Below are 23,918 nucleotides of genomic sequence, written 5' to 3' on the forward strand. Positions count from 1 at the left end.
ATCGTATTCAAATGTTAACGTAGTTCATTTGCCAATTGGCTCGTGTCATTTCGCGCGGCCATATTTTATCAGTATGTGCGAAATATTTTGCGACTGCAGAACAAAGCAAGTCGTAGCTCACGAAATAATTTGTGCACAGAAATACAAGATAATCGTTATGTGCGGAATATTCCGTTTAGGGACACATGCAAATGCGTTAATGAATATGTGAAGTCTAAGTCTAACATAAAGTAACCTAAAATAGGTTATACTACGATTTGTTACTGCCGATTAATAAATAAAATATTCTTATTAAATAAAAAAAAATGGCCGGGCAACAGCATCCCTTCCCATCTGGGTTTCCAAACGTGCAACAATCTGCAATGAGAACACAATTTGGCGGAGGACAAATGGTTTCCGGTTTAATGGGACCCCAGCAAGGCGGTGAGTATTTACAGTTGTTAATTAATAAGAAGTAGAAATATAGAAAGAGTTATAGAATAGCATTAAATATAGTGATATAACGGTGCTAGGTATAGTAAGTCCGCAGCAATTTGGAGTAGGAGTAGGTGTTGGCGTTGGAGTTGGAGGAGTAGGTTCTAATGCTATGGGAATGCCAAATGCTCAACAAGTTTTAGCCCAACAACAACAGCAACAACAATCGGTTACCATGCAACAACAAATGCAACAGATACAGCAACAACAATTGCAATTGCAGCAACAACAACAAGCAGTTCTCGTACAACAAACTACTCAGACTAATAATCAGGCTACTACGCCGCAAACACCTGTTGCGCCAACACAACCTCCTCCTCAACAGCAACAAAATAAAGATTTTAACACTGCTAGCTTATGTCGATTTGGACAAGAGACTGTGCAAGATATTGTAAGTCGTACTTTAGATGTCTTCCAAACGCTTAAAGTACTTCAACCACCAAATGGTAAATTTTGATTTAAATAAATTAGTTTGGTAAATACCAAATTGATAGTATAAGATTCTATTTGATTACAGGTACGCCACAAGGAGCTAGTGTTGCTAACGATAAGAAAACTAAAGTACAAGAACAGTTAAGAATGTTAAAATTGTTATTTAAACGTTTGAGGCTCATTTATGAAAAATGCAATGAAAATTGCCAACTTCAAGGCATGGAATATACACACATTGAAAGTTTAATACCGTTAAAAGAAGAATGGGATATGAAATCAGAGGAGAAAAAGACATCGGAAGCTTATAGATTAGCATACGAAGAAAGTAAAGAAATAACAGAGGTTAGTAAAATGTCAAAAAAAGAATTAACTCATATCGTATTTGATTCTAATCAATTATTTTATGTTTCTAGCAAGTCGTATTAAAAAATAGGCACCTTAAAGAAATAATTGATCATTTAAGACGTATCATTTCAGAAATAAATACTATGTTAAATATGCGCCGATCTTAGATTATGAGATGTATGTATACTTGTTTAATTTGCAAAAGATTTATACTATGTGATAAAGTTATTTCTTAATTAATATAAGAATTTAAAGAGAAATATGTGATTTACCTACCTTCTAGAATAATCTTAGTATTAATTATTTATAATATTCTCAACTTCCATGGAGATAATATCATTTGTTCTGAGAATAGCTTCTGGAATTATTCCAAGCGGGGTCTCCAAATTTCTCACAAATAATTCCAGGCAGTCTATGTCAGAGCCACGAAATTCACCAGTTACGTGTGAATTTTCATACAAATTAAATTTGGCCTTTTTTCCTGCAAAATAAAGTAAATAAAATAGAATAATTTACTAAGATAACTTATAGAACAAAGTATTAAAACAAATCACGTTGGTAGTACTTTATATGTAGAATATCGGATATTACATTCCAATTGCAAATGCATAAAATCATTGAAATTTTTGTTAGGATATTTTTGAATTCTTTTCCATTGCGTATTATTCAAGTTAAACAACAAAAATGGAGTCTCTTTATTGGCGCCATATTCAAGTGTTACTTTGAATATAGAAAAATACGATACAATTATAACTATTTACTCGATTTCTCATTAAAGTTAAGTATTTATTCAAAGAATATAATTGATTTTAACATTAACATTTAATTATTAAAATTAGGTTAAATATGCAAACTGATAAAAAATCAAAATAACATACCGACAATACCAGTTATTATACGTAGGAAACGTTCTCGTAAAAAAGCACGTGCTTCTTGATTCTCCGGCGACGAAAAGTCTAATTTTACATTTTCTTCGTTAGTTTCAGTATTCTGTTCTTCTTTTTCAATCATTTTTTGTGACAAAGTATTTTGACTGTTTAGCATCGGTCTTTACTTATGGCGGAGAAAAAGAGAGGGAATAGTTTTGCTACATATTACTGCGCGCGCATCCTTTTCCTGTGTGCGCCAAATTTGAATTTACGATATGATGAATACATATATGCGCTATGATTTTTTATTAATAATTTTGTTTGTTACCATACGATTTTGAGCATTATTGAAGTTAAATTTTTTTTAGGACGGTACCGAAAATTTTCAAGTAAGACGAAAAATGAACAGTTTTGAGGAGCGCGCATTATTTGAGTGGCAAGGAAACAATGGGGAAATATCAAACGAGAAAAAATATGCATTTCAATTAAGCTTATCAAAAATGCAAAATAACATTTAATAATTATTTCTAAAATTATTTCAATCGAAGAACTAATATAAACACACACATACATATATTTATTATTCATTTAAATATTAAGAAATAAATAAAAATCTATCATACATCAGAAAACATACATCAGTAAAAAAGTAACTTCAATACATTCATTTTATGTTTTTTGTTTCTAAGAGTTTATTTTATAACATGCATATTCACTTTTTACTTTTATGTATAGTAATAATTCATATGATTGAATGTACATATGTGTTGAGAGAGATAGAGGGAGAGGTAGATGAAGGGGAAGGTCAAAGTTAAATGATGCTATGTTTATATCACTTGGCGAATTCCAATAAATTTGTCCTTTATCAAGTACATATAGAAAAACATTTTCGAACGACTGCCTAAGTTGATTGAGAGGGGAGAGGCGACTCGTACATCCTATTTTAATTTTGGATGACGTAGAGACAACTCGTAACGTGTTCGCTCTCCTTGTAAAAATTTATTCTTGTGTAATTAAATAATATTTGATGATTGGCTGATGTTAGATGTATTCAAAAATTTTAACTTCTCGTTTCGTTAATTAATTGTAATATAAATTAAATGATTTATTGAATTAATTACTTAATTACGCATTACAATTGTTGTTTAAATTTTATTGATTTAAATTCATTTTATTTATTGTGGTATATTAAATTTACATAAATAATTAAAGGCACGTTTAATCGTTTCTAATTAATTATTCGAATGATTATTTATAAATTTGTGCGTTATTTAGTTTTACACTAATGCTGTATCTATTCTTTCCTATTTAAAATCAGTGTTTGTTTAAAAAAAGTTGCATTTTTTGTGTGCAATCACGTAGATTGTAGAGTCAGTGTTTTTTATCGGATAAAAATCTTCTTGGTCGCATTTAAAATCAACGCAAAAATTTGTTAAAATATTCTTATTAAAAAACAATTTGCTCGCTATGTGATTAGAATCGTTAACACACTTTCAGCCAATTCGGGAGAAGAGGATTTACGTTTCGTCATAAATTAAATATTGTCATAATCGAAAGTGTAAATTAAACAAAATTCTTTAACATCTCCAAATCAATGATTAGTATTATTTTGTAATCTTAATTATTACTTCTCAATCATTTTTTACATCATGGTTTGCATTCATAAAAAGTATTTTGAATGATATGAAACATAATTAATTTTATTTTGTATTTCTAATTACAGATGAATCATCGATTCAACAATTCAACAATTCAACAATGAATCCAATTTTAATCAACTTAACGACATCATTCGACTAACAGCGAGGAGGACGAGAGTTTTAGAGCCATCGTAGAATTTTCTTCAGAGTAAGTATTAAAGTTTAAAGTTCCTTCAGTACCCAATTATGCCAAGAATGAAAGATCAAATATCGGCACGAATTAATGGCTGTATTCATAGATTTTTTCCTTCTTCGAAACGAGCATAAGCGACCGTTAATAAGACTTTTGGTTTTGCTAGATTATTTTAGTTTTTAAGTACAGTGTAAATGTGTAAAAAAAAATAATGAATAATCTAATAATTCAATAAAGTTACCAACAGAAAAAACTTAAGAAGTTTCACTTCAGTCATGTGTTGGTTTCACGCGTTTTTTTTTCTATAAGATTGAAAGTAATATAGATTATATCTATGTTGGTGTGGAGCTGTTACAAGTACTGCATCTAATCATATATACGTTCTATATCGATAAATTTGATAAACGCATTTCGTTCATTATTTAGGAAAGTTTCTAATCTATACCGAAATATTTATGTTTCTGCGAAGTATCAATCTATAACCCACATTTTCTAATAGAAACATTTAGAGTTAGACAATTACCATATTTACCCGGATATCTAACAAACGTACTTTCTCGAGCATGAGGGTTACCCGCAGATTTTGAAGTTGGCCAAGTGAACTGCTCGAGTTTCTCTTCACTTTGGAATCGATCACAACAGAGCGAGGATGAGCTCCCTAATCGCCCTATTTTCAATCTTCATTTTTTGCTGTAGCGGTAAGAAATTGACTAAATATTTTATTATAATTTATAGAACGTTTAAATGAAATCTTATATTATTTTGTTGATGGATTTACAAAAGTGAAGTGTGGTATTATTACGACGACAATCAAACCCCAGAGTGCAATGATTTTGAAAGAAAATGACAGTCGTCCCTTGGAGAAAGAAACACCGTGGTCGAATTTGTTATTAAAGCAACTGGAATCGGTTAATATCAAGAATACGGAAAAGTTGGAAGGCAGTAAAATAGATAAAAATACAATGGAAACGTTCAACAAACGAAAATCAAAATTCTTAGGAAGCCTAGCTTTTCTAGCCGGACTTGGTTTTGGTGGACTCGCCAGTGCTGCATCGTCAACTGTGAAAGCCTATGCAAAGTTTCCTCAAGCCTCAATAGCCATGAACTTTGTTCCTTCGAAACAAGGGCCTTATTTAGCTGCTTATTACGATCCCTATCCTTTTGCCCATAATCCTTATTTCTATCATTCTCCTTTGGGATTCTATCCTTTAGTCGATCCTTCCAAATTACAATCCCTCACGTCTCAACAAAATGGTATCAATCGTCCGACTCAAATTATTACTTTATTCGACGATAAGCAATCTTCTGATTCCGATTCCGATGATAGCGAGGAAGAATACATAGTGGAAAAAACAAAAACAGATAAATCGAAATCTTCGAATCGTCTCAAAAATCATGCCGAAAACACGGAATCCCGTATTGACAGCGTCTATAAACAGACAGAAGGAGAGGTAAGAATTTAACGAATACTAAATTGAAACCAGAACGGAGAATCGCGTGACATAAATTCCAATATTTTACATTTCTGTGTCAATAATTATCTTACCGTTCGAAGAATCTACGATCGATCTTTTACGACCTTTTTTTATTTCTTCTCGATCGCCAATTCCGATTCCGTTACGATTTTTCTTATTCTGTGAAATAGTAAATTCTCAATTGGAATTTTTTCAGATGACGAACGGAGTCGTTGCATGTGCAACACGAAGTAAACTCGAGGAAGAAGCAGCTGATGTATCGAATAGAGATTCTATGGCGTACGATTTGGAAGAGTTACAAGAAGATGCCGATGACTCGAAAGCAATCATGAATAGAGTCAAAAATCAAGCTCATAATTCAACGATTGTCAATCGTTCTACTGCAAGACCTAATTCAAGACCTACTCAAAGGCCTACTCAAAGGCCTACTGAAAGACCTACCCCAACGCCTACTCCAACACCTACTCCAACACCTCATCCAAGACCTAATACTACCGATACAGCCACAGAAGAAAATTCAACGACAATGGAGAGTAATATTACTTCTACGCCATTTTTTGGTTATTACGGTGGTAATCCACAAGATGTAGAACAAATTGATCTCACCTCTGATATGCAACCACCCATTTATCATGAACCTAATCCAATTAATTATCATTTACCTTACGAAAGACCTGCCAGTTTTTATCCCGAGGAGAAATATCATTTCTATTCGAATTCTTTTCCTAATTCGTATCCCTCCGGACCTTTCATTTCTGAACATATAACAGATTATTCGAGCAACGATTTCAATCGATTTTTATATCCACCCGATAAAAATTCTCCACCATACGCTAATCAATTTAAACCTCTAACGTATAGTTAATATGCATATTTGTAATACATATTCACAAACACGCACAATGATCACCTTTTCATCAAAAATACAATACCACTGGATGAAAGTTCAATTTTAATTTACACGGTTACGAACAAAATACGCATTTTCCATTTGTCATTTATTAAAAAGTAAATATAGATGGTTACTTTAAAAATTATTTACTTACTAATTTTAGGTTTTAGCTTAATATATATACATATATATATATATTTATTTTGATTATTTTTCATATTCGCCAGCCTTCTAGGGATAATATAAAATATATGTATTATTCTTTGAAAATTTATTGATTAACAGAAAAAAGTGAAAAATTATGTCGAACAATATACGTCACTTTTGAACATTACGTTGACATATTATTAGCACTATTTCTAATATGAGTATATTGTTATTGCTATTTAGAATAATTTCATTATCACTTTTATATATATTTTGAAAATATTGGAGAGTTTGAAACGCATGTTAATATCATCGACCTCTGTGCCTTCATACCAACGGAAACAATTCTCGATAAGAACTTTGATTGTCAACAAAGTAAACAATACGTAATGAGACGTATCTATGTGAACAAAGATTTCTCTTAAATAACGTTAGAGGATAATTTGACGTCGCTATAATTTTTTGGTGGGTAAAAGACAGTGTCGTATCTTCATTAAAACAATCATCCAGAAGTGTTTGAAGAATTTCGTTAATATATAAAGCGTACGTATTTAAATCTTTTAATCTAAATAATTATGAAAGTAGTGTGTTTAACCAAATAATTTGACAAAATTCAATGAAATATTTCATTTCTCTCGCATGGATCTACATTTTAATAATATGGAATTATAATGAAAAGTATATATAAATGTACAACTTATGCTACTTTGATAATTATCAGCATATATGTAATATATATATGTGTGTGTGTGTGTGTGTGTGTTGTGACATTGAGAGAAAAGCATTATGGCGATATATCGAGAAGTAGTTAACTTTTCAAGAAATCAACATACTAATTATGACTTTAAATCGGTATCTCATATTCATATGAAAACACGTATACATATATTTATAATTATTTGCCATGATTACATTTTGATGATACTTATACCCCCGATAGAGAAAAAGATAAGAGAATCGCGTTTTTACAGCCGTTCTTAGATGACGTTTCATGGGACTTTGTTTGCACAATTGTTTGGACATTCGTGTGTGATCGTATGGACGTAGAAAATCCTTGAAACGATAACAGGAATAATTCGTCACGAAATCGTGCAACGATTATATACATACATATAATACAATATGTTCTACTTTATATACAGTGTTAAAGAGAATCGAACGATTTAAATAACAAAACTAATAGCAGATCGGAAAGATTTTTGTTCTTTTGATAATGAAATTAACTCAATTTCACTCGTAGTAAAAGCATAAACAATCCATTGTTTACTTTATCATACGAACACGAGGATGATAATCAATTGCATTATCAACATGAAAGACGAGGGTACCCACTTGGAACAGGGTTGATTTTTGGGAAATCGTTTCGTTAATCCGTAATCGTAAGGAGGGATCTTCTTTTTAACACCGTGTATATGAGAGAAAAATAATCGGAAATAAATCGCAGCTCGTCTCCGCACAGTCTCCGCCTTGTCTCGAATTTAATACACGACGCGTTCTTCCGTCAGTCCACGCCGACCAATTGGACGACTCGCGGCAGCTTCCAACGAAGAAACCTGTTTTATTTTCGGACGAATTTGGAGAGCCGGGCTTCTCATCTATTTCGAGAAGGCCGCTGCCACCACCGTTCTGGTATTGTATCTCCAAAGGAATCAGTAATTTGCAAATTTTCATTAACGATCGATTTATATGACTTTTATTTCACGATTTTTCCAACAACGGAGAAGGATTTTATAATCTCTCGTTATTCTTAGACTCATAAAACAATTATTAAATCGTAGATATTATTTTTAATCAAATTCAATTGAATTTTTAAGTTATCTTAATAAACAATATTCTTTCGTAGTAATCGTCGTCATTATTATTATATGTAATTACACTGGCGATATTTTACACACATCGTATTGTGACATATGTTAATGTACATTTGATAAAATATGGTGTATTTATATACATATAACAAACGAGAAAGATATTTCTGCTGTACTAATAAGTACTCATTAGAAATAACTTGTTCCTTTTTATATAGAAGATTATGATAATTGATTATAATTTGCATATATTCTATAGGTATGTAATAAAGACAAAACTGGTGCGTGCTAACAGTTTAAACGCAGTGACACAGAGACACACATACATTATATACACACGGCGCGGATCGAACAACTCCGGTGAACGTGGAATCGCGTGCACGATTATGCAACAACGCGTACCATAGGAAATGATCGACTTCCTTTACGGAAGTGGCAAGCACTTTTCGGTGCAGCTGATATTATCAGCTGATTTCGCACCGACGGACTTAACGAACGATGTTACTTTCTGAACGAATTAACGTAAATCATTGTTCTCGAAAAATAACGAATTTAACTTCCGTAATGCATCTCTTATTCTTCTATTAATATAATTGATATAGGAATTTTATGTATTTCATTCGAAGGACAAATATTTTCTAGCCGAGGTATTAATGTTCATCTCTTTATCTCTCTCTCTCTCTCTTCTTTTTTCTTTTTATTTCCAATAGTCACGCCAAAACGTGAATTTGCCTATCCTCGATGTACTCCTAGACTTCGTAGAGAATTCCAATGATCGCGCATCGATCGAGGAAAATCAGCAGTGCTTTGTCGGCTCGCTTCGAGGATACCTAAGATATATCGAATTAGATCTGGTCTCTTTAAATCTAAATATACGTCGAGTGTCAGGGTTGAACGTCCTGAGCTTTCCGGTTCTTGCCTCATATACTGTGGTTCTCTCTCTCTCTCTCTCTCACTCTTACTCTTACTCTCACTCTCACTCTCACTCTCACTCTTTCTCTCTCTTTTACATCTTTTTTTCTTTTCCATTTTTATTTTATTTTATTTTTTTCTTCGTTCTTTTTTCTTTCGGTACAAGCACTTACCCTACCTGTTTTATTTTTCTGATGTCTCTTCGTCATTCCCCATTTTCTTCTGTTGGATTTTATTTTCTGCAGCTTCTTCTTTCTCTCATGTTCCATCATTTCTTTTTCCACGCGAAACCTAATAGCCTTGTATCCTCTAGGACACTTCAGGACTATTTCCTGCGAATACACGTTGAACGAGCCGGATGGGAAACCGCAAATATAAAGCCCCTTACGGTATTCCAATAACATTATACGCATGCGTTATAGCTACATACATATACATACCAAAGATGTTTGTAGATCGTTTTTATTTCGACACAACAGGAAACATTCGAATTTTTATTCTTTTAGACTGGATACGTACGAGCTCCTCTTCGTGTATAAATTTCCGGCCGGTTCAAATCTGGAATAACGGTTAACCGGTTTATACGGATTATCTTTAAATCTTTTTGTTGAAGTATCAATTGTTAGTTATAATTATAATTGATTGACCAAACGAGAGAGAGAACAAACAATTCAGTTACATAGATATTATATTATTGTTCATTGCGCAATATTTTGCAAAGAAATTTTATGCAAGTTCAATCCTATCCAATTTGATTTTATTATTAATCATTCTCGTATCTTACATAATCGAGCATAGGAGATATACATTACTTATATTTATGAGAACTGGAAAGAATATACGGCTGTAATATGTAGAATGTTAAGATACGACTTTAATAAGCAAATAGGTGGACGATTTTAGAATCACTTTTCGCAACGGATCTTCCCGCGAATCTTCTTTCCCCATCGGCCCCTTCCCTTTACCCCATTCTCGCCGTTGGCCGTCTTCTTTGTCGTTCCGCGTTTAGCAGCGAGCAAAGGGTGAACCTGCGGATCAAGTATGCATCGCCAGGGACGACATTAGCATCGTACACATTAACATTTGAACGCTTGAATTTTACAAGACCCACTCAATTTTCTTTCACTGTTCTACGTAAGACATTTTTATTGTTGATAATTATGAAAAGTACTCGATTAACTGCGATAATTGTTCTCGCATACGCTCACAATCGGGGCTGAATCAATAAGATAGAAATAAATGATAATTTAGTTCCTTTTATAAGAGCATTTGGCTGACTTCGTATTTTATTAGATTTATGTTAATGGAGATTTGAAAAAAAAAAGAGGACGGCCCTGCGGACAAAAGCAGAGACATCGACGGTGGGTGCAGCAGGCGCGTGCAGTACGCGCGTGCAATAAGCGCGTGCACTGGCATAGGCAGAAATATGCGCGCTCGCGCGCTCACGCGACATGTGCAGGGCAAACGGAGAAACGAAACCGTCCGTCCGTTCTCTGTGTGGATACGCGTAGACGCAAAGCACGCTCGACTAAGAACCATGGACTTTGTGGGCTTGGGGGACGATGGAGGAGAGACAGCTGTGGGACAGCTGGCAGCGCGTGCCACGAACCTATGGGGTCTCCTTTCTCGACGACTAACAAGTAAGACCAAGACCAAGACCAAGACGATGCAACTATATCATACGACAAGAAGAAAAAAACAGATAAAGAGAGATATATTTTAACGCTTCAAGACCTGTGTTGATCGTAGATTACCCTATTTTGCAAATTTCACTGTTACAATTTTTAGAAGGGAGAGTTATTCATTTTATAATATTAGGAAAATGTAATTGGAAACTGATGAAGTAATTTATGACCTAACTAATATTTGATCTTCTTATACACACATGAAATAAATAAATAAATAATATTTTATGATATTGAAAATAAAAATAAACTTTAGAATGAAATAGATAATAAAAGAATTTTAAAAGCGAGCAGGTGAGCACAAAAATGAATGCTTGTAATACTTTTGAGAGAGCGAAGAAAGCGAGACGATCGAAACTGATACGCAACAAAGTTATCGAGGAACCATCGGTAATCATCGAAGCGCAAAATATGATTAAAATAGTGTACTGCCTTTTAAAATGAAGATATTCCTCGTGTTATACGAAAATGATTGAAATAGCGAACGAAGTAGCGAACGAGAAATCAACGTGCGGAAAGAAAAAATCGCGCTTCGATGGGTCACAGCAGAAAGCGATACGATACTCACGGAAATTCACAGAAACTCACGGAACTTTCGCTTTTAATATGACGTGAAGAAGTTACCGTAACGATGAATCTTCCACTTTTTTCATTGCTCAACGTATACCTACGTACATTCATTCGCTCGAGTGTTACAAATTCACTCGCTTAACTTTTCCATTTTCTTTTTCGACGTAAAGAAACGTCACCGTTCTATTTCTTATCTAATTTTGCAAATTGAACTATATAATCTATTAAATGTATTTTTTTATTTTGATTAATATTCTTATTTAGATATGCTATATAAAAAAGAGAAAGAAAAAAAAGAGAGATAGGGAGAGATATGAGAGAAATATAAAAGTATTCCAAGGACAAAATGGATCGAAAATAGGGGAGTTAAATTACTTGAAGAAGTTATATTTTATAGGATACGAACAATGGCAGGGTTTGTTTACTATAAAGTAGTTAAAATCATCCCTACTTTTCTCGTTAACTTCTTAGCCTTCCAAGGTTTATGATCGGTCGTTCGTCGTTTGGAAAATTGTTGGAATATGAAACACGATAAAGCTCTAATCCTATAGTTTGATTTACTGTACCTCAAGAGCTCGTAGCAAAATTCGTTCGGTAACATGTTCGAACGTTATTTATTTCAAGGCTGAAACGAGCTGGATAAATAAACTGAGCTTCCTCATTGCTCTTTGTTCACTGTTTTTAAAGTAACTCAAATGTTGTAAAATTTTAGATATATCTGGAAATCTGTCGATTGATCAATATTTATCCTAAAAAATTTGAATAACATAGAATTCTAAATTTCGAGAACAACGTGATATCGAAACGACATAACGAAAGTTGTATATAACAGAAAGAAAATTTTAATAAATTTACAATGAGACTTTTACAATTATTATAAATGCTCGAGTATAGACAAATTGACGACATAAAAAAAATAGAACGTGCTTTTTTTTGCAAATGAAGTATTTTTATCAGCGTTCGTATATGCCAAATAGAGGGAAGAAAAGAAAAGAGGAAAAATAAAAAGAAAAGAAATCTGCGAAACACATCGGAATCAGACGCAGCTGGAAATTTCGGTGGGCTTTTCTGGAAAGGTTTTTCGTTCGTCCGAAAGAAAAGAGATCAGCGGGTTCAAAGCCTTCGAGGGAGCGTTTCAGGTTGGCGAACATCTGCCGTCCTCCACGACGATAATAATTCGAATAGCTGATACCTATGTACATCGGTACGATTCGGCTCGTCTCGGTTACTTTCGGTGGTTATGAATCTTGCGTTGCGATCGTTCACGGTGCCCTGTTCGTTTTCTTTCTCTAGATCTTCCTTCCAAGGGTGGAAGAAAAGAAAGGAAAGATCTCCATCTTACTTCTTTCTCCCTCTCACCGTGTCCCCCTCTTTCTTCTCTCTTTCTCATCCCTTCTTTCATCACGTTTGCGTTTCATCTTTCCTTGTTCGATCGGTGGGACGCGTTTCGGAAAAAGAGGGCAGGAAACGCGTCTGACGTAATCATCCGGGTTAACCGGTCCAAACGATTTCTTCATATTTTAAACAAAAAATACAAAACCATTCTTAAATTCAAACTGATGGAAATACAGCTATAGCAAACAGAAATGAAACATCTAACTTTTGTCATCGAATTTTGGCTAGAAGAGGAATATTTTTTGTTCGTTGCTTAAAACTCTCGTAAGAGACACGAGGTTAAAAATATCCGTATATTCGTAGCAGGCTCTCGATCAAATCGAGACGTTCCTGACCGAATCGTGTAGTAGGGAAGACATTTGAACCAATGAGAAGTCGGTAAATGGGGGGATCTTGGGAACTGGCGCGCCGTATGGTATTCCCAAACTATAAAGCGGTCGCATTCGCACGTGGGCACTCGATCGTGTCAGATCTATACGAAAGTTAGAAATATATGAAGAAACAACAACGTCATACCAATATACGATCACTACTAGCATCTTAACTATTATTAGCCCTGGTGTTGTAGTCCGCATCATCGTGAACTTTAAGTGATACAAAGAAACTAATCCTTAGTTTCTTCTTCGTCATCGTACCAATCATCGGCAAGTGATTCTTTTTTAAATCTCCCGCGTTTTTTTTTCTTTCGAAGAAATCGACGTCATCCTCGTCGTCGTCGTCGTCGTCATCGTCGTCGCCGTCGTCGTCGTTGTCGTCGCCGTCGCCGTCGTTGTCGTCGTCGTCTTCGTTGAAAAAAATAAAAAAAAAAATCTCCCAGCGTCGCCTCACTGCGTCGTTTTTTTTGTTCGCCAAGATAGTGTGCCATCGTTGTTCTCTCCCCACTACTACCCACTACTCACCGTATACCTCTAGCACCCCTCCAGTCGATCAGCAGTAAGTTTAACGAGTTAAGAAATAGTTCGTGTTCGATCAAGGAAGGACGTGGATCGTGTCGTGCAAGATTTCGGTGTTTATACACGCTCCCAGTGTTCTCACCCTCTTCGTTGGATTATTAATTAAACAGTGGGATTATTTTTTACGTGTACGTACAAGTGTTAAAGAAACATCTTGAAGAAACAAGAGGTTAGTTATCATCTCTTTTCTTTCTTTATTTTTTTCTTTTTTTTTCTCCTTTTCTTCTCTTTTATTAATTATATTCGATATACATATGTCTCTGGATACAGACATTTTTCGCGTGTCAATTTATTTGTGTCTTTCTCTTTCTTTTTCTCTTTTCAACGTAAATATATGGAATTAAGATAGCAAAGGTATATCTATCATTCTACGTGTGCACTATGCGCATTCTATGCGCAATGTTCTAATTTCGCGTTTTCTTTACTCGTTACTTTTAAGGTTGTATGACGTTGTTGAATATATTTCAAACTGTTCATTATTCGCGCGAACAAACAGAAATTCATTTTGCACGATAGATTGTCGATCGTGAAAATAAAGTAAATGTCGTCGTATATGCAGGAAAATATACGGAAGTGTATAAGTATGCTTTTGAAAAGTAGTTTTGACTCAGCTTATGAGAAAGAAAGACATGACCGAAGGATTCTTCGAGTCTTGGACTTTCTTCTTGTTCGAAAGTTGTTGCACTTTCGTTCAATGGACTTTCATTTGATAAGAAGAATTAGCTTTGCAGAAAATGTAGGTTTCGACTCGTTATTCGTTTCTCTTCAAATACATTACACACACACACATATTCATATATATTTAATCCATATTTGATTATTACAAAACAATGAGTTCATACTTTTCCAACAAAAATAATAATTTCATTTTGTTCCACGGTATCTTCACGAAAATAGGAAATAATAAAACACAAAAATTACCGGTTGTTAATGGCTGACAATGAGTGAATTTTCGTTTATATATATATATATATATAAACACACATGCAGTGAGAGAGTGTGTGTGAGAGTGAGAGAGAGAGAGAGAGAGATAGAGAGAGAAGATATAAGTTTATGAGAAATACAAGGTACACAGGCAGTTATTTATTTTTCATTCGTTTCTCAACGATGTCTTGATCGCTCATTCGATCCTTGCTTATTAAAGTAGACGATTTTTTCTTCCTTGTTAGTTTTCTGTTTCTCTCTCTCTCTCTTTCTCTCTCTCTCTTATATATATATACCAAGAATATATATTTTAATTTTTTAATTATACAAGTATATATATACTTAAAATCTTGAATACTTACATATCTATTCGTAATCGCGTACTTTCGAAAATATGCTCATTATAACGCGATCGTAGTTAGCCGCTCGAAAAAGACTACTTTCGCAATTTACTATTGTGTCGAGAATCGTGCTCGATGGTTCCACAACCATAGACACACGGATTTAAGGAAAAGTCTGTGTTTACACGATGACACCGAACTTTTTCGAGTTGGACCAGGCTGCCTGCCTGCATATGCCTGCTTGCTTGTCTGTATGCGTGCCTGCCTGCCTGCCTTCCTCGGGTAAAACGATCCGCCTGGAAATCTCCCTCGGCACTCTACCGAATCCCACTTCTTTCATTCTTTCTTTCTTTCTTTCCTTCCTTTCCTTTCTTTCTTCTGCCCTTTTTCCCTTTTTATCTTCTTAACCTATCTTCCTCGAAATATCTTCCTTTTCTTCGACGATTTATATTTTACATCTATAAAATATGTTACTAAATATTTCCAATTTTTATTTGTCGATCTTTGGGGAATCGAATATATATTTAAAGATATGCGTTAATCTTTAAACTTGCGATCGTAATATGAGATGAATCGACAATGCAGTACGCTCAATATCTTTATACCGTCGAGAAGGTGGCTTAGTTTTTCAACGAAAATTGTTCTTTTTTTTTTTTTCTTTTTTTCGTTTTATCATTTAAACCTATGATAATTAAAAAATGAATTAATATTAAATTTATGGGTTGTATTATAAAGGGTAATCAATAATAACGTCTCGGTTAATTTTATTACGATAGACGGTCTATTAATTTCACGCGTTACGAGAGATATCACATTTTCGATATAATAATTCAAATATGAGTATGCATATTTATAATACATAATCATATTATTACCACGTGATACGATTAATTGCTAGTATATACTTAGGTAAATGAATTAGAAGAAATAGTGTTTTTGTTACGAGAATAAAAAACATTCATTATTTGGTTATGAATGTAATAATACTTCTGACGAATAAGCACGTCTTCCTCGAATTAACCGATTAAAATCGATTATTATTTAGATTTGGAAAAATGCGCGCAAAAAGTGGCCATCGTGCTTAGATGTTAGTAAGCATCGTTTGATCGTGCTTCAACAAGTGTTTTCACATGAGATGCAAACAATTCGATAATCGCGTTATCGACGCTTCGTCGAGCTGCCCATTTGAAACGATCTCTTTCGAAATTCTTTAAAGTCTACGAGAAAAACGTTCACCTATCTATTTCTTCTCTCTCTTCTTTACTTATCACAGAAATTTCAATAAAAATTTGTTTTTTACTTCAAATTCACGTTGCAACTATTACTATTACGATTGTTGTATATTTCTCGCTCTCTTCGAGATTGACTATAAAATAATCTACATATTAACTCAACTTTTTTTCATTTATATTCGAAGGTAGTACTTCCAAATGTCATATAGACGATCGCGAGTTAGAATTTTGTTTTCTACCACAACGAGTATCTCTACTCGTAAAATTACGAGCGTTGTATAATAAAGTTCTTCATTTCTTTCTCAAAGTCTGGCCTTTGTGACTTTGGCCGAGAAGATATTTTCGTGGGCAAAATCGAGCGCGTGGCAATTGGCCAGCATCGAACACGCGCGATAAAACTCGTACGTCGTCGTGACGATGTTCATGACGATGATATAAGGATATTTGTTCTATGCATTCGAAAATTCCCGTTTGTCATGTTTGTTCTACTATTGCCAAACGAAGCGAGCTTCTCTATTGTGTCAGAGCGAATAATCGATTTGAGGAAGATCGAGTTATGACTAACTCAACTGCGTCCCGTTTAACGGCTGTTATTCTTTCTTGAAACATTACTTTCTCCATCGAGGGTTTCAACCGTATATACCTGAAGGGAAGACCAGAAAGGATGAAACGTTTTTCGAACACCCGTTACTCTTGGCATTTAGATATAATAGACTTTTTGGGTCCTTTAGAACCACATTCAAAAGGGCAACTATAATCTTATATTATAACTACAATAGTTGCTTTAGAAATAAGGAAAGGGAACCTACTTGGTATGCCATATACAGAAATAAAAAATTATTTGTTAAACATTTTTCTATTGTATAACGAGAGTATCATCAACGGCAGGTACATTTGAAGGATCCAAATGATATATATGCAATTATTTATTTTTTTCTTTTTTCTTTTTTTTTTATAATCTTTCATTTCCTGAGAAGCTATATTTCAAGAAATTCATTAGATAATATGCAATATTGAAAGCTTGATTTGGAATAAAAAATTGATCTCTTTTCGAAGACAATAAAGTAAACTAGTTATCTTGGTTAAACTCGTACATGATAATATTCATGTTGTGTATTCATTAAATAATGGGATACTACTTGTGGTCATTGTTTTCATGGTTGTTGCATTCAGGCAAGCAAGCAGCTTTTGTGCTCGACCGATCGTTCTGGCAAGGTTTGCGACTAGGAGGATGGTCTAGGACCTTCCGAAAGAGAAAAGGAGAGAAGAAGAGAGACAGAGAGGAAGGGTGGGAAAAGGTTAGTGGAGGAGTAGAAGAAGTTGGAGGAGGAAAGGAGCCGAACGCACTACAACAATGTGGATTATACACAGTGCTGCACCGGTTTTCTGCAGCAGCTGCTGGATCGTTTTGGGGGATTCGGCAGAAACGAACGAACGAACGACGAACGAATGTAAGAACGAGCGAACGAACGAAACGGCCACCTACGACGAACCTACGAACGAACGAACGAACGAACGAACGGACGGACGGATGGACGGACGGGCGGACGGACGGACGGACGGACTATGTCGGTTCCCGGGTAAAAGGGCCCGGTGGTGTTGTTTGTGGTAGGGGTAACGACGCTCAGGGAGAGACGAAAGCTAGGCGAGACGAGAAGTAGTGTATTTGGGAGGAACGAAGAGGGAAGTACACGTTGAGTCCTCGCCGAGGCCCGGTGCGCACAATGAGAGAGGGACCCAGCAGCTCGTCGCTTTAGCTTGCTCTCAAATAAGGAAGAAAAGAGAAAGAGAGAAAGAAAAAGAGGACCTTCCGTTTCTGCAGACCCGTCGCTGAAACCCGAAAGGCGAGAGCCCTACGAAAAATACACCCTATACACGATCTACCTGAGCAAGCTGTAGTGCCTAAGCTGTGCTACCTCCCTTTTTCAGGCTCTCCCAACCTTGAATGGAGGTCAGGGTTCCCACCTCCTTGCCCTTTTCTTCTCCTTCCTCGACGAGACTCTTCTAGATATCTCTCTCTGCTTCTCTTTTTTTTCCTTCTCCTTCCCTCGCGGCTTCCGTGCAAAGGGGAATTTTTATCTGTTCGCTTTGTACATGTTGAAGTCATCGATTCGTTGAGAGAAAGAGAGAGAGAGAAAAAGAAATGGTTCGTGACGAAGGGAAAACCATTTTCGTTCCTTTTCGACCGTTTCTTCAGGACAGTAACAAGAGATGCGTTGAATATTTTAAAACTGATAGATTTTCAGATCACATAAAATAGATTTTAAACAGTTAAATAGATAATCGAATATGGAGATAAAGATTGATGTTGAATAATAAAAAAAATGTTAATATCGAGCAAGAATAATTTATAATTCGTTCGACCATAACGTGTTTTTAAAATGAAATTTTGTATATATTTTCAGGAAGAGTAAGCTTGCATTAGTTTGACCTAGATGCTGTTGAACCAACGGCACGCCTGATTTATTTTCATCCCGACAGTACCAAATAAATAGTCAAAATTGATCAAGTGTTTCTTCCGTCCGGCGGTGGTGATATCGCCAAAATTTGGAGGATGTTGATGCCCAGTGCCGCCGGTCTTAGTGCTGTAGGCGCTGTGGGAGCACCAGGCCCGGACGAGCTCGTTTCCGGGCTGGGTGCTCTTGCGGGTGCCACACCTCAGCAAAAAGATACCACCTGGACTAAATTATTCGTTGGCGGTCTACCGTATCATACGACCGATAAAAGTCTCAGGGAACATTTCAGTGTTTACGGGGATATCGAGGAGGCCGTTGTCATCACTGACAGGCAGACTGGAAAAAGCAGAGGCTACGGTTTCGTAAGTAATCAATTTCGTCTTTTCTATCATTTTATCGTATGTCTTAACAACTTTCATATTTATTATAATATGAGTTAACGTGAGCTGTAAAATCGAAAAGGAAAAGTTGTTCGTATAAGTTTAATTTGACTATAGACTATTAAAAACCATAACGTTTATTATAATAGAATGAATTACTGATATCTCTAGTTAAATGAAAACATACGTAAGGTAATAAGAATATACATACTTTTAATCTCATCAGAGCTTATGTTCGTATAATTTACGGTTCTAATCGAGTTTGTTTCTTTTCGAAGGAAATCCGGTACCTATCGATAAACCCGTAAATCATTGCGATTAAAGCAAGCAACTAGTTTTCAGGTTCTTACCAAAAATGTTCGAGTTCTCACACGGTACCCTCTTTAACTTACTGATAAAGTTCTTTAGCAAATGTTGCGAATGTTACAACTGCAAGTTACTTGGTTTAGAAACCCGTTCTTCGTCTTATCATTACACCACTTAAGATAATATGGAAATTCAAGCATTGATGTTACGTCATTTTTGTTGATTAACGAAAGTATCTTGGTCTTTTTCACATCATTTATTTACCGCTCGTAATTCGACGATAACGTTCGGAGAATCCAAATGAGTTGGATCAACCGATTTTGTTCATAGGTCATCATGGGAGACAGAGCGGCAGCTGAGAGAGCCTGCAAGGACCCCAATCCTATCATCGATGGCCGCAAGGCCAACGTTAACTTAGCAATTCTCGGAGCTAAGCCGAGGGGTAACTTGCAAACCAGTAAGTTCACTTCTACATGTTATGTCAATCCCTTCTTTTCTTCTTATTTCATCTTATCGTTAGAATAATAGTCAAAAGTGAAGTTGTGATATTGTTTTATGAAAAGTACTATCATTTGATTAAGTTTGAACTAATTTTTGAAATTCTTTTTTTCTTCCCAGTAGTATAGATTGTATATCATTTGTTACAATTTCCAGGGAACCTTACGTCGCGTCAGTTCGATGTTTAACCTCGTGAACATTCGGTCTATTTTTAAGCGAATAATGAACATTTCGATGTGTTCAAGAAATCGTAAAAAATTGAAACGCGAAAGCACGGATGAGTCATACAGCGTTTGCCTTAGGATATTATAGTACTACAGTGCTTGGTTATTCCAAGATCTACAGTTTTACTTATTTCCAATCTGTTTAGTACCGAAAGCACATATGTATGTACACGAGCGTTTTACGATTCTGACACTAATACTTATGTTGGAAATGTGAGTGTTCTCTGTAAATCATATTTACCCTACCGAATGTCCAATGATACGAAAACGTTGCTCAGTAACGAACGACTTCAGTAAGTTTTATCTTGCCAGAAGAACATAATACACATTTGAAGTTTTGAAATAGGAAATACAATACACAAAGAGTAGATATACGTTTTGTTCATGTTAAATAATAAAATATAGATTCGCGAAAGAAAAATTGAACAAACTTTTCAACGTCAACGTGTATGGTTTATTGCCTGAAAATATGGAATCTTGTGGAATATTGTCGATCGTTATGTTGTAGTCTAAAACTCTCCACCCTTTACTGTATATTAGAGATCTCGATCGTAGCTAACTTATCGTACAGTTCACTCGTTTGTTTCTTTAGCTAGATGTTGATAAAGATAGAAGATTGAGTATAGTCGCGTTACGTAACCCTCAGTTTGATCTTTGATCCTAAAAGAGAGTAGAGAGGGACGATGGCAGAGCACAGAAAGGGCGAGAAACATTTTTGAAAGCCCAAATGAAGTGGTAGAAGCGTTCTCAGCATCGTTCTTGCTCCCACTTTCTCTCTCTTTCTCTTTATCTCAAATGGCTTTAGGCCAACATAGTTTTGGAGTCTGATGCGAGTTTAAAATTGCCTTAACCGAGCCCCCGAATTTACATTTGTCCTTTTTCTTTTTCTTTTCCTTTTTTTTTTCTCTAGCCACGTTCTTCGTTTCAGTCAAATAGCTATTTTATTTATCGGTTTTATTTTATTTGTTCTGTCTCTTATTTCATTAGATGCATTTAGAAAGTACTAATCGTGCGTCTTTTTTTGTTCGTATTTGTGCGTAAATACCATGGAAAAATAAGCGTAGTGTCCTTTACGGTCGACGATTAGAAAACTTAAGTAGAAATTAACTCAAGACCATTTATGATTTTAGCATTCCCATTTGGTGCCGGTATTAGAGCTGGATATCCTACGGTTCTTCCTGGCCAATATGGGTAAGTCTAACGTTGATGTGATTTTTTTCGAAATATATTTAAGAACGTAAGTGTTGTAACTTATCGCAGAATTTAGATGAAGGAAGTAGCGTAAGAAGCATCGAATCGATCGGAAAACATTGTCAAGACATTTTGGTGATTTTCAAGGCAACTAGACAGAAAGTAAAAAAAAGAAAAAAAAAGAAAAAAAAAAGAGAATTATTTTTTCTCGTAAGATCTGATCAATACGAGAGATATTTTTTCCCTCACTCATGCAAATTAATTTTTATATATATTTTTGTTTGTCTTCTTCACCGACAAAATACCGCGTATACACACAATACATTTTTAGATAATATTAAAATATATATGTAGGTATATATACATAAATGTTCGTTTAATTGGATACGATTCGTGCTGAGATCATAGATTTAGTTGTTGAAAGCTGTCTTATATATATAACGTTTCAGCATCCTGATGCGTGCGCGTAAGGCAGCAAGCAGAGAGTCCTCTTTTCGAGATCCTTGAGAGGGCCGTGGGCCGTTCTAAGGAGCAAAAGTAAAAGAAAATCGAATGAAAAAAAAAAAACAAACAAAAAAAAAACAAAAATGATGAAACAAACGTTTATGAAAGAGAGATTAAAAATAACGAACGAAAGAAACGAAAAATAGAGTTCATCTTCTGAAAGAGAAAGAATGGGAGAGAAAGAGAGAGAACAGATATATAAATATGTAGATAATATATACAGGAGATACTATATGAGAAAAGAGGGAGAATGATTCGCGAAAACTATGAAAGAAAGGGGGAGAAAAAGGGAGAGAGAGAGAGAGAAAGAGAGAGGGAAATTGAACAGCCAGAAGATCGAGAGAAAGAGCGCGGGCTAATATACCGGCACCCGCACCCGTATACGAAAGCACGGCCGACGAGGCCACCGAGAGGAGAGACGAAAGAGAGAGGAGAAAAACAAGGGGAAGAAAGAGAGAAAGACAGAAGGCCACACGAGTACCTACGCATTTCTTTCGATGAAGTATACACGCTACTTGCAGGGGAGATTTCTTCGGAGGGTTCGGTCTCTTCCTCTTTTTCATCTACCGTATTTTTTTTTCTTTTTGAGTTGTGGTTTTTTTTTCTTACTTTCCATGTTTCTACTTTCTTGGTGAACTTTACGTTGAAGTGATGAATAATTGAGATTGCGGTTGCTGAGCGAGTTGCGATTGTTTGTTTACTGGTTTTGACTCTTTCTTTTTTTTCTTTTTCTTTTTTTTTTTTTTAATATCTTATATTTACTCTCCAATTACACGCCCACACATACACACACACACACACACACACACATACACTCTTTTACTTTTCTTAATCAAGCATAATCACAGTAATGACACGGTAACGACGATAACGACTTATTAACGTGTAACGTAACGATATAGATAGCCAATATGCCTGTGCGTTCGAATTCGTTTCTCTTTTTTTTTTGCGATTAGTTTTAATTATTGAAAAAGGAAAAAAAGAAACGAACATTGTGTTTCCTTTTAACGATTTTTTGGGGAAATAAGAAGGGCTGAAAATAAGAGTAAGAATGGAAACGTTTGCAATGATTTTATTTTACAATTAATTATTAATATCTGCGATAGATTGATCTTTCCTAATAATGCGATTATTTTCGATTAATCGTGAGAGTATCGAAACGACGATAATCTTTAGTGCTTTTTTTCTCATTGTCAATGAATTATTATCTTCAATTTTTCCGTCATTCGTTACGCCTCGTTTCTGTGATTGTAAGTATGCCTACGTAATTATTTATTTCTTATTTTAATTATTTTCTTTCTTTTTTTTTCCTCCGCTATGCCTCTGGTGGCGGTACACTTCTTTTCCATATTTTGAATGAATCGATTGTTTCTTCGATTATCTTCAAGAGAAAATCATCCGATACTCGAGTTACTTCCAAAACCGTCATTTGAAAAAAGTTAATATAGAATCTGTGACAAATAAATATAGAAAAATATATCGGTCACATCGGGTTTGAAACATTGTGTGTTGGTAACAAGGAACAACGGAACGCGTTCAAAAATTCCCGTAGGGATAAAATTGAGATTTTCGTTCACGTCTCCGGGAGCCATTTAACTCAACGCAAATATTTATTCTTTCGCGCCGGACGAAAACGAGCGCGTGCGCGTGCTGCTCTCTTTTCCTTTTGTCCGGCTAAAAGCGAAAATAGATTTTATCAGCGACGTCGACGAGGACTCCTCCTCACAAAGAGAGAAAAAGAGAGGACAGAGTTAGAAAAAGAACGCGGAACGACACGCCGAGTATCGTTTCGATCGTGAAAAATCGACCTGGCTTGGCCCAGGACACAAACCTTGCTGCATCGTTAATTTTTTATTACATTTCTATCGATTTTATCGCGGTTCAACCTTATTTGGCACGACCAGATTGTTCCGTGTTACTTTCCGAACGAAACTTCTTATGTTAGTTGTGATTGAATGACAATAACGAGGAAACGATTTTTTCCAATTTCCGATTTCTTTCAAATTTTCGTGTGTTTCACTTTTTTCGAATAACTTATTCCTTATAATTTAAATTATTCATTTCGTTTCGTT

The 23,918-nt window shown here is 35.1% G+C and overlaps 3 protein-coding genes across 7 annotated transcripts in view; all 3 read left to right on the forward strand.

The window, feature by feature from the left end:
• Positions 1 to 10: 10 nt before the first annotated feature.
• Positions 11 to 3,897, forward strand: LOC122520295 (mediator of RNA polymerase II transcription subunit 30-like). Of its 2 annotated transcripts, none has more exons than XM_043640412.1 (4): positions 11 to 423; positions 513 to 920; positions 992 to 1,248; positions 3,844 to 3,897. In XM_043640412.1, exons 1-4 carry the CDS (start codon positions 306 to 308, stop codon positions 3,880 to 3,882), a joined length of 822 nt encoding a protein of 273 aa, XP_043496347.1. In that variant the 5' UTR covers positions 11 to 305; the 3' UTR covers positions 3,883 to 3,897. The 2 variants fall into 2 exon arrangements, with proteins under 2 accessions (XP_043496347.1, XP_043496345.1); XM_043640410.1 differs by lacking the exon at positions 3,844 to 3,897 and adding an exon at positions 1,320 to 1,491 and having other exon boundaries at positions 20 to 423.
• LOC122520294 (protein TIC 214-like) lies at positions 3,887 to 6,462 on the forward strand. Of its 3 annotated transcripts, none has more exons than XM_043640408.1 (4): positions 3,887 to 3,968; positions 4,516 to 4,651; positions 4,737 to 5,404; positions 5,625 to 6,462. In XM_043640408.1, the coding sequence occupies exons 2-4, from the start codon at positions 4,603 to 4,605 to the stop codon at positions 6,291 to 6,293; spliced, it is 1,386 nt and encodes a 461-aa protein (XP_043496343.1). In that variant the 5' UTR covers positions 3,887 to 3,968; positions 4,516 to 4,602; the 3' UTR covers positions 6,294 to 6,462. The 3 variants fall into 3 exon arrangements, with proteins under 3 accessions (XP_043496343.1, XP_043496344.1, XP_043496342.1); XM_043640409.1 differs by having other exon boundaries at positions 3,902 to 3,968; positions 4,534 to 4,651; XM_043640407.1 differs by having other exon boundaries at positions 3,919 to 3,968; positions 4,453 to 4,651.
• A 145-nt stretch (positions 6,463 to 6,607) lies between these two features.
• The window catches only part of LOC122520298 (RNA-binding protein 24-B-like), a 28,202-nt gene continuing 10,891 nt past the window's right edge, over positions 6,608 to 23,918 (forward strand). Inside the window, exons 1-4 of one of the 2 annotated variants that reach the window (XM_043640416.1) lie at positions 6,608 to 8,096; positions 18,693 to 19,105; positions 19,760 to 19,886; positions 21,282 to 21,342. In XM_043640416.1, the coding sequence (XP_043496351.1) occupies positions 18,842 to 19,105; positions 19,760 to 19,886; positions 21,282 to 21,342 (452 nt within the window). In that variant the 5' untranslated portion in view covers positions 6,608 to 8,096; positions 18,693 to 18,841. Of the gene's footprint in view, positions 8,097 to 13,611; positions 13,960 to 18,692; positions 19,106 to 19,759; positions 19,887 to 21,281; positions 21,343 to 23,918 lie in introns of those variants that run through there. The other variant, XM_043640415.1, reaches the window with a different exon arrangement.

This window comes from Polistes fuscatus, unplaced genomic scaffold, assembly GCF_010416935.1.
Source record: "Polistes fuscatus isolate 324 unplaced genomic scaffold, CU_Pfus_HIC Scaffold3, whole genome shotgun sequence".
NCBI lineage: Eukaryota > Metazoa > Arthropoda > Insecta > Hymenoptera > Vespidae > Polistes > Polistes fuscatus.

Bases quoted from the DNA above. Each gene is read 5' to 3' on its own strand.
- LOC122520295 (XM_043640410.1), top strand. From the start codon at position 306: ATGGCCGGGCAACAGCATCCCTTCCCATCTGGGTTTCCAAACGTGCAA. The intron at 424-512 runs GTGAGTATTTAC...TAACGGTGCTAG, and splicing joins AATGGGACCCCAGCAAGGCG to GTATAGTAAGTCCGCAGCAA. The intron at 1,249-1,319 runs GTTAGTAAAATG...TTATGTTTCTAG, and splicing joins AAAGTAAAGAAATAACAGAG to CAAGTCGTATTAAAAAATAG.
- LOC122520294 (XM_043640408.1), top strand. From the start codon at position 4,603: ATGAGCTCCCTAATCGCCCTATTTTCAATCTTCATTTTTTGCTGTAGC. The intron at 4,652-4,736 runs GTAAGAAATTGA...GATTTACAAAAG, and splicing joins CTTCATTTTTTGCTGTAGCG to TGAAGTGTGGTATTATTACG. The intron at 5,405-5,624 runs GTAAGAATTTAA...GAATTTTTTCAG, and splicing joins ATAAACAGACAGAAGGAGAG to ATGACGAACGGAGTCGTTGC.